The sequence below is a fragment of the Petaurus breviceps genome, unplaced genomic scaffold, assembly GCF_028583685.1.
Source record: "Petaurus breviceps papuanus isolate PSGF00001 unplaced genomic scaffold, PetGlider_PUasm1.0 79, whole genome shotgun sequence".
In the NCBI taxonomy this organism is placed as follows: domain Eukaryota; kingdom Metazoa; phylum Chordata; class Mammalia; order Diprotodontia; family Petauridae; genus Petaurus; species Petaurus breviceps.
This window is the reverse complement of record NW_027186523.1, coordinates 22,773,652-22,787,858: the sequence shown is the minus strand read 5'-3', so window position 1 is coordinate 22,787,858 and position 14,207 is coordinate 22,773,652. Positions and strand designations below refer to the sequence as shown.

Sequence of the window (14,207 nt, the reverse complement as noted above, 5' to 3'; positions counted from 1 at the left end):
AGCAATCTTTTTTATTGATTTTTTATTTGATTCCTCACTTTCAAATTTTATACACTCTTACATTCTTTTTTCTACTCAAGACCCCTAAACCTTTTTTAGCAAATAAATTTATCTCTTATTTTACTGAAAAAAAAAAAGCCATCTGACCTCAGCATCTTCATCTCCCACACTATACACTTCAAAATCTCCCTAGAAATTTACCCATCCTTTCTTTATTTGCTTTATTTTCACTTGCTAAGTTATTCTTTCTTACTGGGGTAGCTGGAGTTAGGAAGCCATAAATTCAAATATGAACTCAGATACTTACTAGCTGTGTTACCTTGGGCAAGTCTCTTAACCTTTGTTTGCCTCAGTTCTCATTGGTAAAAGAGGGTTAATAATAGCACTTAGCTATTAGGGTTGTTATGAGGATCAAATAATAGTAATTAAAAAGAACTTAGCATAGTACCTGCCACATAGTAGATGTTATATAAATGTTGGCCACCACCACCACCATCATCGTTATTAAAACTTAGGGTTCTCTATGTGATGTGTTAACCAAAATAGCCAAGGTGAACCTCTCTATTTGTGCCCATTACCCTGTTCCTTCCCATATTCAATGGGAACTTTCTCCTTCAATAATTTCATTTTTTTCCTCATCTCCAAAATATTCCTAAATGAGCAATGCAAAGAAATAGAAGAAAACAACAGAATGGGAAATATGATATATCTTCAAGAAAATTAGAGACATCAAGGGAATATTTCATGCAAAAATTGGCATGATAAAAGACAAAAATGGTAGAGACAATAGAAATAGAACAGATTAAGATCATGTGGCAAGAATGCACAAAACAACTATTTTTTCATTTTTTTTGTGCTTTATTAACTTCTGATTTACATCATTCGTTTCCACCAGATTTTGAGTTACAAATTTTCTCCCCGTTTTTCCCCCATCCATCCCCTCAAAACAGCAGTTCCACTGGATATCCCCACATCCAATCTGCTCTCTCCCATATTTTCTCCCATACCCGTTTCGACTTTTCCAGTGGATCTCTATGCCTCAGTGCCTGTATATCTTATTTCTTAATTACATGTAAGATGGTATTTATAATAGTATATATATATATATATATATATACATATATATATATGAGTATTTGATTTTAAAACTTTCAATTCCAGATTCATTCCCCTCCCCCCCTGCCACCCACCCCCACTGGAGAGACAAGCAGTTCAGTATAGGTTGTACATGTGCGGCTAATGCAAAACAATAACATAGTAGATATATTGTAAAAGACTGACTATATTTCCCTCCCTCCTATCCCACCTCCCACTTGTTCTATTCTCTACTTTGATCCTGTCCCTTTTCAAAAGTGGGTGCTTCCAACTTCCCTGCCCCCCCAGCCTGCCCTCCCTTACATCATCCCCCCTCTTGTCCCCTTCCCCCCTATTCTCCTGGAGGGTGAGATCCCCTATTTAGTGTATATTTCCCTCCCTCCTAAAGCCAGATTCAATAGGAATAAGGTTGACCCATTCCCTTTTGCCTTCCTATTCTTACCCTCCATTGTAACCATTTTCCCTTGCCTCTTCTGTATGAGATAGTTTGCCCCAATCTGTCTCTCCCCATCTCCTCTCATTATATTCCTCTCTCACCTCTTAATTTCACCTTTTAAGTATCATCCCTTCCTGTTAAATTGGTCCCATGCCCTCTATCTATGTATACCTGTAAACGTATATACACACATTCACATATGTATTCATATGCCCGCATACCCTCATATAAAGACACACACACACACACACATATATATATATATATATATATATATATATATATATATATATATATATTTCTAATCCCTTCAACTACTGAGAAAAGTTTCATAAGTTACAATTATTGTTTTTCCATGTAGGAATGTTAATAGTTCAAATTTGAGAAGTTCCTTATGATTTCTTTACCCTGTTTACATTCTCATGCTTCTCTTGCTTCTTGTATCTGAATGTCAAATTTTCTATTCAACTCTGGTTTTTTCAGCAAGAATGCTTGAAAGTCCTCTATTCCACTGAATGACCATATTTTCCCCTGAAACATGATACTCAGTTTTGCTGGGTAGGTGACTCTTGGTTTTAATCCCAGCTCCCTTGACCTCCAGAATATCACATTCCAGGCCCTTCGATCCCTCAGTGTAGAAGCTGCCAGATCCTGGGTTATCCTGATTGTGTTTCCACAATATTCAAATTGTTACTTCCTGTCTGCTTGTAATATTCTCTCCTTAATCTGGGAATTCCGGAACCTGGCTATAATATTCCTAGGAGTTTTCTTTTTGGGATCTTTTTCAGGAGGTGATCGGTGGATTCTTTCAACCTCTATTTTGCCCTCTGGTTCTAAAACATCAGGGTAGTTTTCTTTGAGAACTTCCTGGAGGATGCTTTCTAGGTTCTTACTTTGGTCATGGCTTTCAGGTAGTCCAATAATTTTTAAATTATCTCTCCTAAATCTATTTTCCAGGTCAGTGGTTTTTCCCATGAGATATTTCACATTGCCTTTTATTCTTTCATTTGTTTGGATCTGTTTAACAGCATTTAGATTTCTCATAAAGTCATTAGCTTCCATTTGCTCCAATCTAATTCTGAAGCAATGATTCTCCTCAGTGAGCTTTTGAGATTCTTTTTCCATCTGGCAAATTTGACTTTTTAGGGCATTCTTCTCCTCATTGCCTTTTTGAGCCTCCTTTGCCATTTGAGTCAGTCTGTTTTTTAAGGTATTATTTTCTTCAGTCAGGCTGTTGACTCTCATTTCATAATTTTCTTGCATTGTTCTCATTTTTCTTCCCAGTTTTTCCTCCACTTCTCTTATCTGCTACTTAAGGCCCTCTATGGCCTGTAACCAGCTTGTATTTTCCTTTGAAGCTTTTGGTGCAGGAGTTCTGACTTCACTGTTTTCCTCCTGTTCCATGCCTTGCTCCTTCTTGTCCCCCAAATAGGAGTGTAATGTTGGAATCTTCTGTCTGCTTTGTTTCCTTTGCCTGCTCATTTTGCCTCTCAATTATTTGACTTTTGGGCTTTTTGCTACAGTAGGACTCTGCCACCAGACAGGGAAGTTTTCGTCCCAAACGCTGAGGTTTTCTCAGCTGCCGGAGGTATTACAGTGTTTGCCCGATAATAAGACCTATCCCGAAAATAAGCCCTCCTCTTACTGTGTAAGATTCCTCTAAAATAAGCCCTCCCCCCAAAATAAGCCCTATTGAGATTGCTACTGTAGTGAAGGTGATCCCCTGCGCTACACGCTACATTACGGTACCCTCTGTATGCACAGTCCCCCCCCTCCCGTGAAACGCATGCTGTGCTCCAAGCTGCATCCAATCAGAGCTGCAGCACTGAGCGTGTCATCCTGTTCTTTATTGAATTCATTATTGAATAAAGGTACATTTTTTTGTTCACATTTACCTGTTTATTAAAATTGCTGTCAATGTTCATTAAAATAAGCCCTCCCCTGAAAATAAGCCCTCTGGTGTTTTTCTGTCCAAAAAAAATAATAAGACAGTGTCTTATTATCGGGGAAACATGGTAGATGGGTGCCCTCTCTGAGGTCTCCACATGCTCTGGCAAGCTGGACACACACCCCAGGACCTCCACCCTTGACTGCAATCCAGATCCAAGCAGGTTAAAGCAAGAGCGATTACCCCTCAGACTGGTGCTTGGTCCCCCTACACTCTGCAGGCCAGGAGCTGAAGCTGCCATGTGGTGCTGGCAGGCGGTGTCTCAGCAGTTTCTCGCCCCAGGGGGTAAAAGGCATGCACTCCCACTTACTGGTCCCAAAGTCCAGACTGCACTGGCCTCTCACCTTGTCCTTCGCATCTATGTATTGATAAATCTGGAAAAGGCCACAGCTGCTGCTGATCTGGAGTCCCTCTGGCTGGCGGCTGGTCAGGCCCGCCCTGGGGCTAAAGCCTCGGTGTGGGGCTGGGCTCTGCTCCCAGAGCACTGTGCTGGCCGATTCCTGCAGGCCTGCCTGGTTGTCCTCAGCAGGAGGTTAGCTTCTCTGTGTCATTTTGTGGGTTCTGCAGCTCCAAAGTTTGTTTAGAGTCCCCCTTTTACATGGATTGAGGAAGGTGGAAGCCGGAGCCGCGGGAAGGTCTTGCTTCTACTCCGCCATCTTCCATAATAACTATTTTACAAGAAAATCTTAATATCACCAATGACCATGATGGTTTCGTTACTGATTTCTATAGAGTCAGATATCATGAAGAATAAAGTCAAGTGAACCCTAAGAAGCCTTGCTGACAGTAAGGCTAATTTAAGTGACAGAATTCCAGTTGAGCTATTTAAAATCCTAAAAGATGATGCTATTAAAGTGCTGCACTCACAATGTCTGCAAATTTGGAAAACTCAGCAGTGGTCACTACATTGAAAAAGATCAATTTATGTCCTAATCCTAAAAAAGGGCAATGCCAAAGAATGTTCAATTTACTGAACAACTGCATTAATTTCATGTGCCAGTAAGGTTATGCTTAAGATTCTGCAAGCTAGGCTTCCACAATATGTGAACCAAGAATTAGCAGAGAGCAGCCTGGTTTTCTAAGAGGTAGAGAAACTAGAGACCAAAATTGCCAACATTTCCTGGATTAAGAAGAAAGCAAAGAAGTTCCAGAGAAAAAGAACATATCCACTTCTACATTCATACTAAAGCCTTTGACTATGTGGATTAAGTAGCAAGGAGTCAGAGATGGGAGTACTCAAGTACACGAGTAGCAAGTGCTCAGAGATTGGAATACCAGATTATCCTGAGGAAAACTTATGTGGGTCAAGAAGCAATTGCTAGAACCAAACATGGAACAATTGATAGCAGTGTCACATTTTATATTCTGGGCCTCAAAGTTAACTGCAGATAGTATCTACAATCATGAAATTGAAAGATGCTTGCTCCCTGGAAGGTAAGCTTTGGCAAATCTGGACAGCATACTTTAAAAAGCAGAGATATCACCTTGCCAACAAAGGTCCATATAGTAAAAGGTATGGTTTTCCTAGTAGTAATGTGTGGCAGTGAGAACTAGACTATAAGGAAAGCTGAGGGCTGCAGAATTAATGCTTTCTAATTATGGTGTTGGAGAACACTTCTGAGAGTCTTTTGGACAGCAAGGAGATCAAATCAATCAACACTTAAAGATTAAAACTAAATTAAATTAAATTAAAAATTCAGACTATTCACTGGAAGATCAAATAGCAAAGCTGAAGTTTAAATACTTTGACTAAATAATGAAAAAACAGGAAAATAACCTGATATTGGGGAAGACTGAAGACAAAAGGAAAAGAGGATGCCAGAGGATGATATGGATAGCTAGTGTCAGTGGAAACAACAAATGTGAGCTTGGACAGACTTGGAAAGATACTGGAGGACCAAAGGGGCTGGTGTGCTATGATCCTTGAGGTCAGGAAGAGTCAGCTGGACTGAACAATAGTAGCTCCTAACCCATTGCCTACTTCCCTGTATTTAAACCAAAACATAAATTACCTTTTATTTGATCTTGCCCTCACCTCCACATTTAAAATTCCCTATCTTCCTTCAAGTTTCCACTCTGTAGCTTCAATAGAAGCCTTTCCTTATCCTTTCAGATACTACTGTTTTCACTGATCTTAAACATTCATAAAGCATCCCATATTGTATTACACTTATCTTTGTTCATGTTGTATTCCTCCAATGTACTGTAAACTGCTTGAGGGTAGGAACTCTTTCCTTTTTGGTTTTGTTTCCAGCACCCAAGCACAGTTCCTTGAATGGAGAAGTCACTGATTAAATGTTGAGTTGTGATGAATTGAGTTGAATGGGGTGGGGGAAGAGGGAGATAAGATACTTACAGAAAAAAAAAAAGACATACTTCAAACCACTGATATGCTCTGTAATCATGTGCAAATGAATTGCTTATACTACCTGGGTAATAGTTCTTTTTCTGTGAAATAAGGGAGTTGGAGTGGATAATTCTAAATTCTCTTCATGCTTTCATGCCCCAGGCTAGGATAAGGGCCAAAAGAATGGTTCAGAGGTCAAGGAGAATAATCAGGGAGAAAAGGTCACACAATTTGGTCATTAGATGCTCATTAGGGACCGCTGAAAATACGTTTTCAGAGCAAAGGTGAGGATAGCAGTCCCATTACAATAGGTTAATTTGTTAGTGAAGTGGTGAGAAATACATGTATTGATAACTGATATTTGATAATTGATTACTGTTTTTGCAAAGTCTATCCATAAGAGAAAAGAGGATAGGAGCTTGCCTGGACAACAGTTTAGAGGATTATTTCTATTCTAGATGATATCAGAATTCATTTGTGGACAGAGTGAAGGAACTCAATTGTGAGAGAATGAAAAAAAACATAAACATTTATAAAGTACCTACTATATTCCAGACACTGTGCTCAGTTCAGAAGAAAAAAAGGCAAAATTGTTATTAATGTTTTTTGTACACATCAGTATTTTAATTGAATAAAAAAGGGAAATGTCTTTCTCCAAAAAACAAAATTGTAAAGCAAAAAATAATATTTTAATAACATACATATGTATGTTTAATCATATAAAAGCTAGATATGACTTATGAAAGAATACCCATTTTTCAGAATAGGTATCAAAATAAACATTTGAAAAAAATCATGAAATTTAAAATTTCTTCTTTGAAACTCTGATAGATATGTGACCTCAACAAAGTAGCAAAAGTTCTGAAAGATGTCTACCAATCTAGAAATGCTTTGATAATCAGGCAAGCATTTATTAAAAGCCTTATTATCTGCCAAGGTCTTTGGGACACACATACAACAAGTGAAACATTCCTTACTCTCAGGGACCTTATATTCAAATAGCAGACAAAATGAGTAATATATAAGAATAAACAACATAAATATAAAGTGAATAAATGTAAATAAATAAATACATATATTTCATGCCATTGTACTTCTGGTATAATCTTGGATATTCAACAATGTATGGGAGGACACATCACCAATAGATTACCAATAGGTGCTAAATTCCTTGGCCACAGCAACTCATACTTTAGTTCTTATAAGGCAAAATCATTTATGCTATAGAATTAGTTCATGATATTTTTTTTAGTAAGGGAGAATGTAACTGCTAATCTTCTAAATGAGAAAGAAGGGACACTATTGATTTTCTTGTCATTTTACTATTTATCTACTGAGACATTTCAATTATAATTTTCCACTGAGATCATCAGATATTTGTGTGAATTCTACCTTTGATAATACAATAAGTCTGTCCTTCTACTAATAGAGATTAGGACATAAGAGGCATTTTGATCAAAACTATCCATGCCATTAAAATTCAATGAACTCACTTGGCATCACTCAGCTTTATCTGGCTAAAATCCTTTAATTCCCCAGCCCCTGCTGCTTACGTGCTCTAGGCTCATCACACTTAACCTCTGCTTTGGCTTCTCAGAAAAGATTGTGTTTCACTCCATTCAGAGTTTCAATAGTCCTGCGAGCCACACGCAAGTGCCTGACTAGCCCTTTATACTGAGCACACTAATCTGATTGTTTTTCCACTCTACAAACTCTGGGTCAACAATCAAGCAGCCCGCCAGAAACTAATTAATTTGCAAACAGGCTTCTGTTTTCATGGAGGGAAAGCTTTTGAGCGCCATGTCAGTGAGTCCAGTCACACCATGGTTACATGTATTGTCATGGCATCTTCTGAGTAAAGCTCCTTGCTCACTGTCACTGCACACATGAACTCAGATTATCCAGTCAATAGCAAATCTCTATTGAACACCAACCAAACACTGAATGCAGTGACTGCAAGAGAGGAAATTGGTACAGACAGGGTCTGTACTCATTAAGCTGGTGGTTAAAGAAGAAAGGGAGGGAAAATAGTTTTGGGGTAGAAGCAGGGGTGCATGTTTGCTATTAAAAGACTCATTCCAGATAGTGGCCCTTCAGTTGTTGAATGTTTTACATAGTTTAACGGGGAAAAAAAGTAGTATCCTGAAAAGTAAAAATGGTATTAAGATGTGTTTTAGTGTATCCCTTGTTAAAGCTAGTAATTCTGCATCTGTAAATGGGATTTATATACGATAAGAAACATTTCATGTGCTCACACCTATCTTTTGAATCGTGGTATTGATATAGCAGTCAGCTGAAATATGAGGACAATAACCTCTCTGCTGGAAATGCTATGGAATTATCAGCTGTGTCATGTTATTCTGAGATTCCAAAATACAAACAAAAAAGTGGTGTAAAATGAAATGCAAATGGGATAAAGTGCTGCATTTTCTCATCTAATTCCTGCTACACCCTGAATTTTTCTTAAATTAATCCTCACTTCACCACATTGTTTGTTTGTGATAATAAAATGTGGTTATTAACTGTGCTCAAATCTCAACATTTATGCATATGATCTCACCAAAATGCAACACATTCAACATTTCAGAATTTTGTTACTAGTTTACTTTCCTTCTACTTGTTACTACATGTAGAGGACAAAGCCAGATTTTTGAGGACAAGAAAGGAACTGCGATTTCATTAACATGGGAATCTCCTACAGTGGAAGTTAGGATAAGCAGATCAGCAACTAAATCTATAATAATTAGAGAGATGCTAGGAGAAACTGAGATTTTAAAGTGACTTAACCATATCACAAAGTAACACACACCAGAGTCAGGACTTGAACCCTGGACTGGACACTAACGTCATCCCTCTTTCCACTAGGCCATAGTGCCTTTTATCAGGTCCTCAATGAATGCTAACTGGTGTTATTAATACTGACCAAGGTTTACTAAGAATAAGGGTTTTCATTATTTTATTTCAAAATAGTAAGGATATCTTGTCATTACATTCATAAATCTAAGATCTATTTCATGGGGTCTTTCTATGGTATCTTTTTATTATTGTTTTACCTAGATCTCAGTCAGTCAGTTAACAAGCATTCATCAAGTACTTACTGTATCTCAGTCAATGTACAACAGTTTGGGAGGAATGTAAAGGTAAAAATAAAAATGAAACCCCGAATCATCCCTACCTATAAGGATCTTATATTCTAATGCAAGAGTCAACATGAAAAAATTGTGTGTATATATAAGATACAGTGGAGGGAGCTGGAGAGAGATTTTGAAAGGCCCCCTAAAGAAAGTAGGATTTATACTGAGTTTTAAATGAAGTAGAGAATGCCAAGATCAAAGAGATAACAAGGGAAAGAACCAGGATTTGAACCTAGGACCTCTGGTTCCCCATCCAGGGCCTTTCCAACTGCACTATACTGCTTCAGCTGTGGTTTCAGTTAAACAAACAACTTTGCATTTTTAATGGAAATGTTAGGAACTATTGAGAACTATTTCAGAAACCAAAAGATGCAGTGAATATTGGGCAGGTCTCAGAACAGAAACCACTGGAATTGAGTTCCTCCTGCCTTTGACACATCTTGGCTATGCAACCGTACAGCATTTTTTTTTTTTTGGCTTCTCAGTGCCCTGAAGATTTACCAATCTGCAATGGCAGAGGCAGTTTTCCTACACTGATTAATTAACAGGTCTTGATAAAACATTTTAAAAGATATATATTTATCATTATTCTCTCCAGAATTATCGATATTCTACTTGTGACTATTATCCCTTGGTGACTTCCTTATCTACCAGCTCCTAAGAGAAATGCCACGTTTTCCTGATTTCTACCCCTCCTTCCTATACCATCAAATTTTCTGAAGAGTACTTTAAAACATTTTATTTGGACATTCCTTGATCTGTGTATTTTATTTTTCTTTTGATTCTAAACCAGTTGTCCATTCCTTAATTAGTTTTCAGCTCTCAAATAATTTTTTTTAGTTTTTATAGACTAAAAAATAGCCCTTAGTAATATGGAAAAATGGTTTGGCTACATTAAGAAATGACATAGATCATGTATTTCTCAAGTGTGTTTTGTTAGACGGCCTATAAGAAAAATCCCCTATCAAAAGTTGATACCAGCAGTAAGAATATTATTTTCATTTCTAGGCTTCACACATTTTTTTTTCTGACAGACTAAACTTTGTTTCAACTGAGATAGGCTAAAAGCTCACTCTTTTCCTTTGGTAAAAGGCTGAACATGGAAAATAAGCCTAGGAAAGATGAGGTAAAGGAAATTAATGTTTTGGTAAGGTTGGCTTGTTTGAGAAAAAACTACATTTGTAGGTCACACAAAAATGGTTAGTAGTTTGAGAGTTAAAAGACCCCATAGTTTAGTTTTTATTGTATATTTTTTTTGAACAGAATATACAAGGGAGGTTATGTGCTTTTTGTCTGAAGGTGAAGGACTGTCTGAATTAAGTCAAAACAAACCAAAAAAACTGCTAAATTTTGTTTCAGCAAAATAGACATTAAAAATTATTTCAAACCATTGTACTCATTTGCTTCTAATTTCAGTGGAGAAGAAGGGCACTCTTTGAACATATTTCATTTCTTAGGTTCCTGGTTCCTTAGATAGACTTTATGCTATCATAATATCAATCAGTATATATGTAACTACTCATTCAGTGTCTAAGACCATCTTATGGCAGTTTGTGATCTGCAATAAAGGGGACAGGGCACAGTAACTGCCAGAAAATACAATACAAATGCCATAAGAGGATTGTGTCCTTGTTTCCTGTCTCAAAGCCTGTGAAATTTAAGAGGGCATTTTTTTTTATTATTGAATGTTCACTCAGTTCCTATAATACTCAACTGCTTATGTAACCGTAAAATAAGGATTATGAAGGACTTTGTCTCCAGGGTACTGAAACACGCAACTAACTGGTTTGAAATATTAAGCCACAGACATGATGAGAAAATCAAGAGGTCTGACAGTCATAAAAAGCAAGTAAATTCCAACTTATTTCTAAAATGTCTAATTCAATACTCCTATTTAACCTCTAGTTTCTATAAGTGCTACATCTATACTATCAGATCTTTTTGTTACATCTTTTTTATCCCTTATTACATGTATCTAGGGAACAACTGTCAAAGTATTTGTTTATTATTGTATTTTTGTAATTAGAGGTTAGGGTAAAAGGGTCCACACAACTGATGTGGTCTAACTAATTGGTTCATCTGACTCCAAACATTAAATTCCCCTTCTCTATAACCTTCAGAGCATCCATCAACTTAGCAACCCTAAGTAGAAGACAGTTTGAATTCTGGGATACCTTTTGCAAATCCCAGAATGTAAGCATATTCCTCAAAAAGCAAATAAAACAAAAACAAGATGGCAAACAGACTAGAAGACAACATGTTTTCTAGCTAGGGATACCTTTATGGTAGGAACCAGAGTAAGAACTGAAGACTAAGAAAACAATGAATACCAATAACAGTGAACATAATACCTCTCTCTTAGGACTTTGAAAACCACTTCTTATGAGATGATTTTCTATTTTTAGCTATTCTCTGAAAATTGTAACTGCTGACAATGTGGCTAGAAGAATATGCTTAGAATAATGATTTGGGACTAAGGAGAGCTCCATATTACTTAAAGTCTGATTTATAAAACATTTTAAATTCCACTGCATCAGAATTGTTTTCTCCTTAGTGGGAAGGGAACTATTAAAATATATCTGGAATATGCCAACTTTTTTCTGCAAAGGAGAGGAACTGATTTAGGGAAATTAAAATGTCATATGCCAAAGTAAATGTTCATAGCCCTGAAGACCACTCAAAAAAGAACCTTCTCAGATAGTTTTGAGGGTCTGGCAGTTGTGATGATTATGCAGTATATTCTTATTCCACAAAAGTCATTCATTGTATGCATGAATGTATAAACATCATGTCTCCAATTTTATTCCTGAATGGTATTTAATTTCGGGTAGTTTATGATTCCTGGTCCCTTGGTTCTATCAGATACGTGACTATGTCCTCAATCTTAAAGCATTTCTGGTTTCTGCACCCTGTCAGATGTAACCTCTGTGCTAATTTGGGAAAATCAGTTCTCACATTTTGTGCTGAGAGACTGATAACTGAATTCCCAAAGGAATTACACATTTTCAGAGATGAAGTACAGAGCTGTGGACAATGGCTCTGTTTTCCCATAGTGTAAATTTTTCAGACTCAGCTGTCATCATTCAGGTCTGCAGTACAAAAGCAGCTTCAAGTTGATGACTTGGCTTTATTTCCCCAAGGCCACACAAATGAAATGGGTGCTTTATTCTTTTCAATATCTATACCTATTACAATCAGGCCTTATTTCTCAAGGATACTGAAAACCTTCACGACCTCTGGAGGTCACATTAGCCCAAAGTCTGCTTCTGGTGTGCACGTGTGTGTGTGTGCGCACGTGTGTACACGTGCATGCATGCACATGTGAGCACTTAAATATATAAATATGAATGTATGTATGTATATATAGATAAATTTGTGTATATATTTTCCTTTCATGTTAATAACACTAATTGTGACTGACACAGCATTTACTGTTTCTCCATAAATACTATTAATAAAACATCTTGAATTGAAGTGGAATTATGTTGACAACTTATGAATCACAGTTATTTCAGTGAAACTATCATTGACATAAGTGTTGTGTTAGTGTTAAAGGTCTAAGTCCAAAGGAAGGACAGCATATGCAAAGACTTGAACTCTAGGCTTGAAGATTATGGAACCTGGATTCATGGCCCTATTGCATTTTATACAAGACCTTATTTGTAAAAGTTACATAAGTAAAACATACCCAGCTATGCCTCATCATCTAATTCACTCGTATTATGTAGACATAATTTATAATGAAAAACACTCATTAAATCGAAATGGAAACAAATATAAATATACACTCTTCCTCGATGGCTGCTTTAAAATATTTCTAATCTTTCTTAGGCATAATTGCTTTGTATATCTTGCTCTTTTTAAAATTTCTGTATTCTATTATGTGCTATTTTACACTAAACACTGCTCAGTCTGATTGGTAAAAGGACCTAATACGAGGAATTAGGAAATCTATTTTCTAGTCCCAGCTCTGACAGGATATATGGGACCTTTGGGAATGTATGTTTTCTGTACTCCAGCATTCTGGGGAAAAGTCAGGGAGGCAGGACATGGAATATTATACATGAAAGACAGAAAGTAAGAGCATATAACATATAATGAACATAATCGAGAGTAATGGTTGTAAAGGCAGGCTAGGAACAGACTGGGAAGGCTTTTAAAAATAACAGAAAATTTGTATTTTATCCTAAAAATCAAGAGGGAGACACTGGAACAAGTTTATTCTTTATGCTTAATATCTGGTCATAGCCCTTAAATTACTGTGTAGTAGGAGCAATATCCTTATGCCTCATAGGTAAATTAGGCTAGTATTTTTTTTTTTCCTTAAAAGGAGTTGACCCTTTTTTGACATTAGGCTGGCACAAGGGAATAAAGAGTCTGATTGCTAACATCACTTCTTCCATCACCTGAGTACAAAACAGACACAAGGAGTTCCAGAAGGACTTGGAGGATTAGTAGGTGGCTCGTGATAGGTAAATCTGTCAAGGAAGCTTTGCTTGGCTAAATCAACTAGAGATGTCATCAAGGTCTACCCTTGTTGAATACCTTTCTCCTGCTATAGCTAAATAAATTTATTTTTGTCAACTGCTAAATGATCCAACAAATGTCTCATTTTGGTTCAGTATCAGAGAACTGGCCTAAATCAGACCCATCCCAGAATATACCTTATCTTTTTCCTTTTTGTTTTTCTTCCAAGCCCTGATTTTTTTTTCTTTCCATGGAGAAAACCCTTCATGACATCATTGTTGGCACACAACAAGTTTTCCTGAATCTTTTATCTCTCTTTCCTTTTTTTTTTTGCTCAGTTTACTCATACTCTCTAATCATGAAACCACCACCAGTAAGTATTTACTAATGATCATTAAAACATAAGCTAATATTTTATCCTCAGTATACCAGAAATTTAATTGTTGAACATTCACAGTCATTGGCATCAAGGACCATATCCAATTTTATACTAATCAGTCTTTTAGATCTGAATTGTTGACTTTTAAAATGTCAGAACAAAATTTTCCATGTTCTAATTGTGTATTTTACCTACCATTTAGCCACCTGGAATCATGCTGCTCTGTCCTAATTGGATGGTGGTGCCCAAGAGTTCGGAAAATGGCAAAGTCTCGTCCCATAAAATCAGCTGCAGTTCCAGAGTATAATTCTCCATCTGTGGAGTGAAAGAATAAAACAACGAACATATCCTTTAACATCATTCTTCTAGGCAAATATTCATGACAGTGAAAAAAAGGGTAG

The 14,207-nt window shown here is 36.8% G+C and overlaps 1 protein-coding gene across 17 annotated transcripts in view; it reads right to left on the bottom strand.

Moving 5' to 3' along the window:
- Nucleotides 1-14,207, bottom strand: part of LOC138175870 (semaphorin-3A) — a 666,319-nt gene that overhangs the window by 90,647 nt on the left and 561,465 nt on the right. For all 17 annotated transcript variants that reach the window (XM_069106486.1, XM_069106490.1, XM_069106487.1 and 14 more), the window contains one exon: nucleotides 14,002-14,121. In XM_069106486.1, the coding sequence (XP_068962587.1) occupies nucleotides 14,002-14,121 (120 nt within the window). The remainder of the gene's footprint in view (nucleotides 1-14,001; nucleotides 14,122-14,207) is intronic.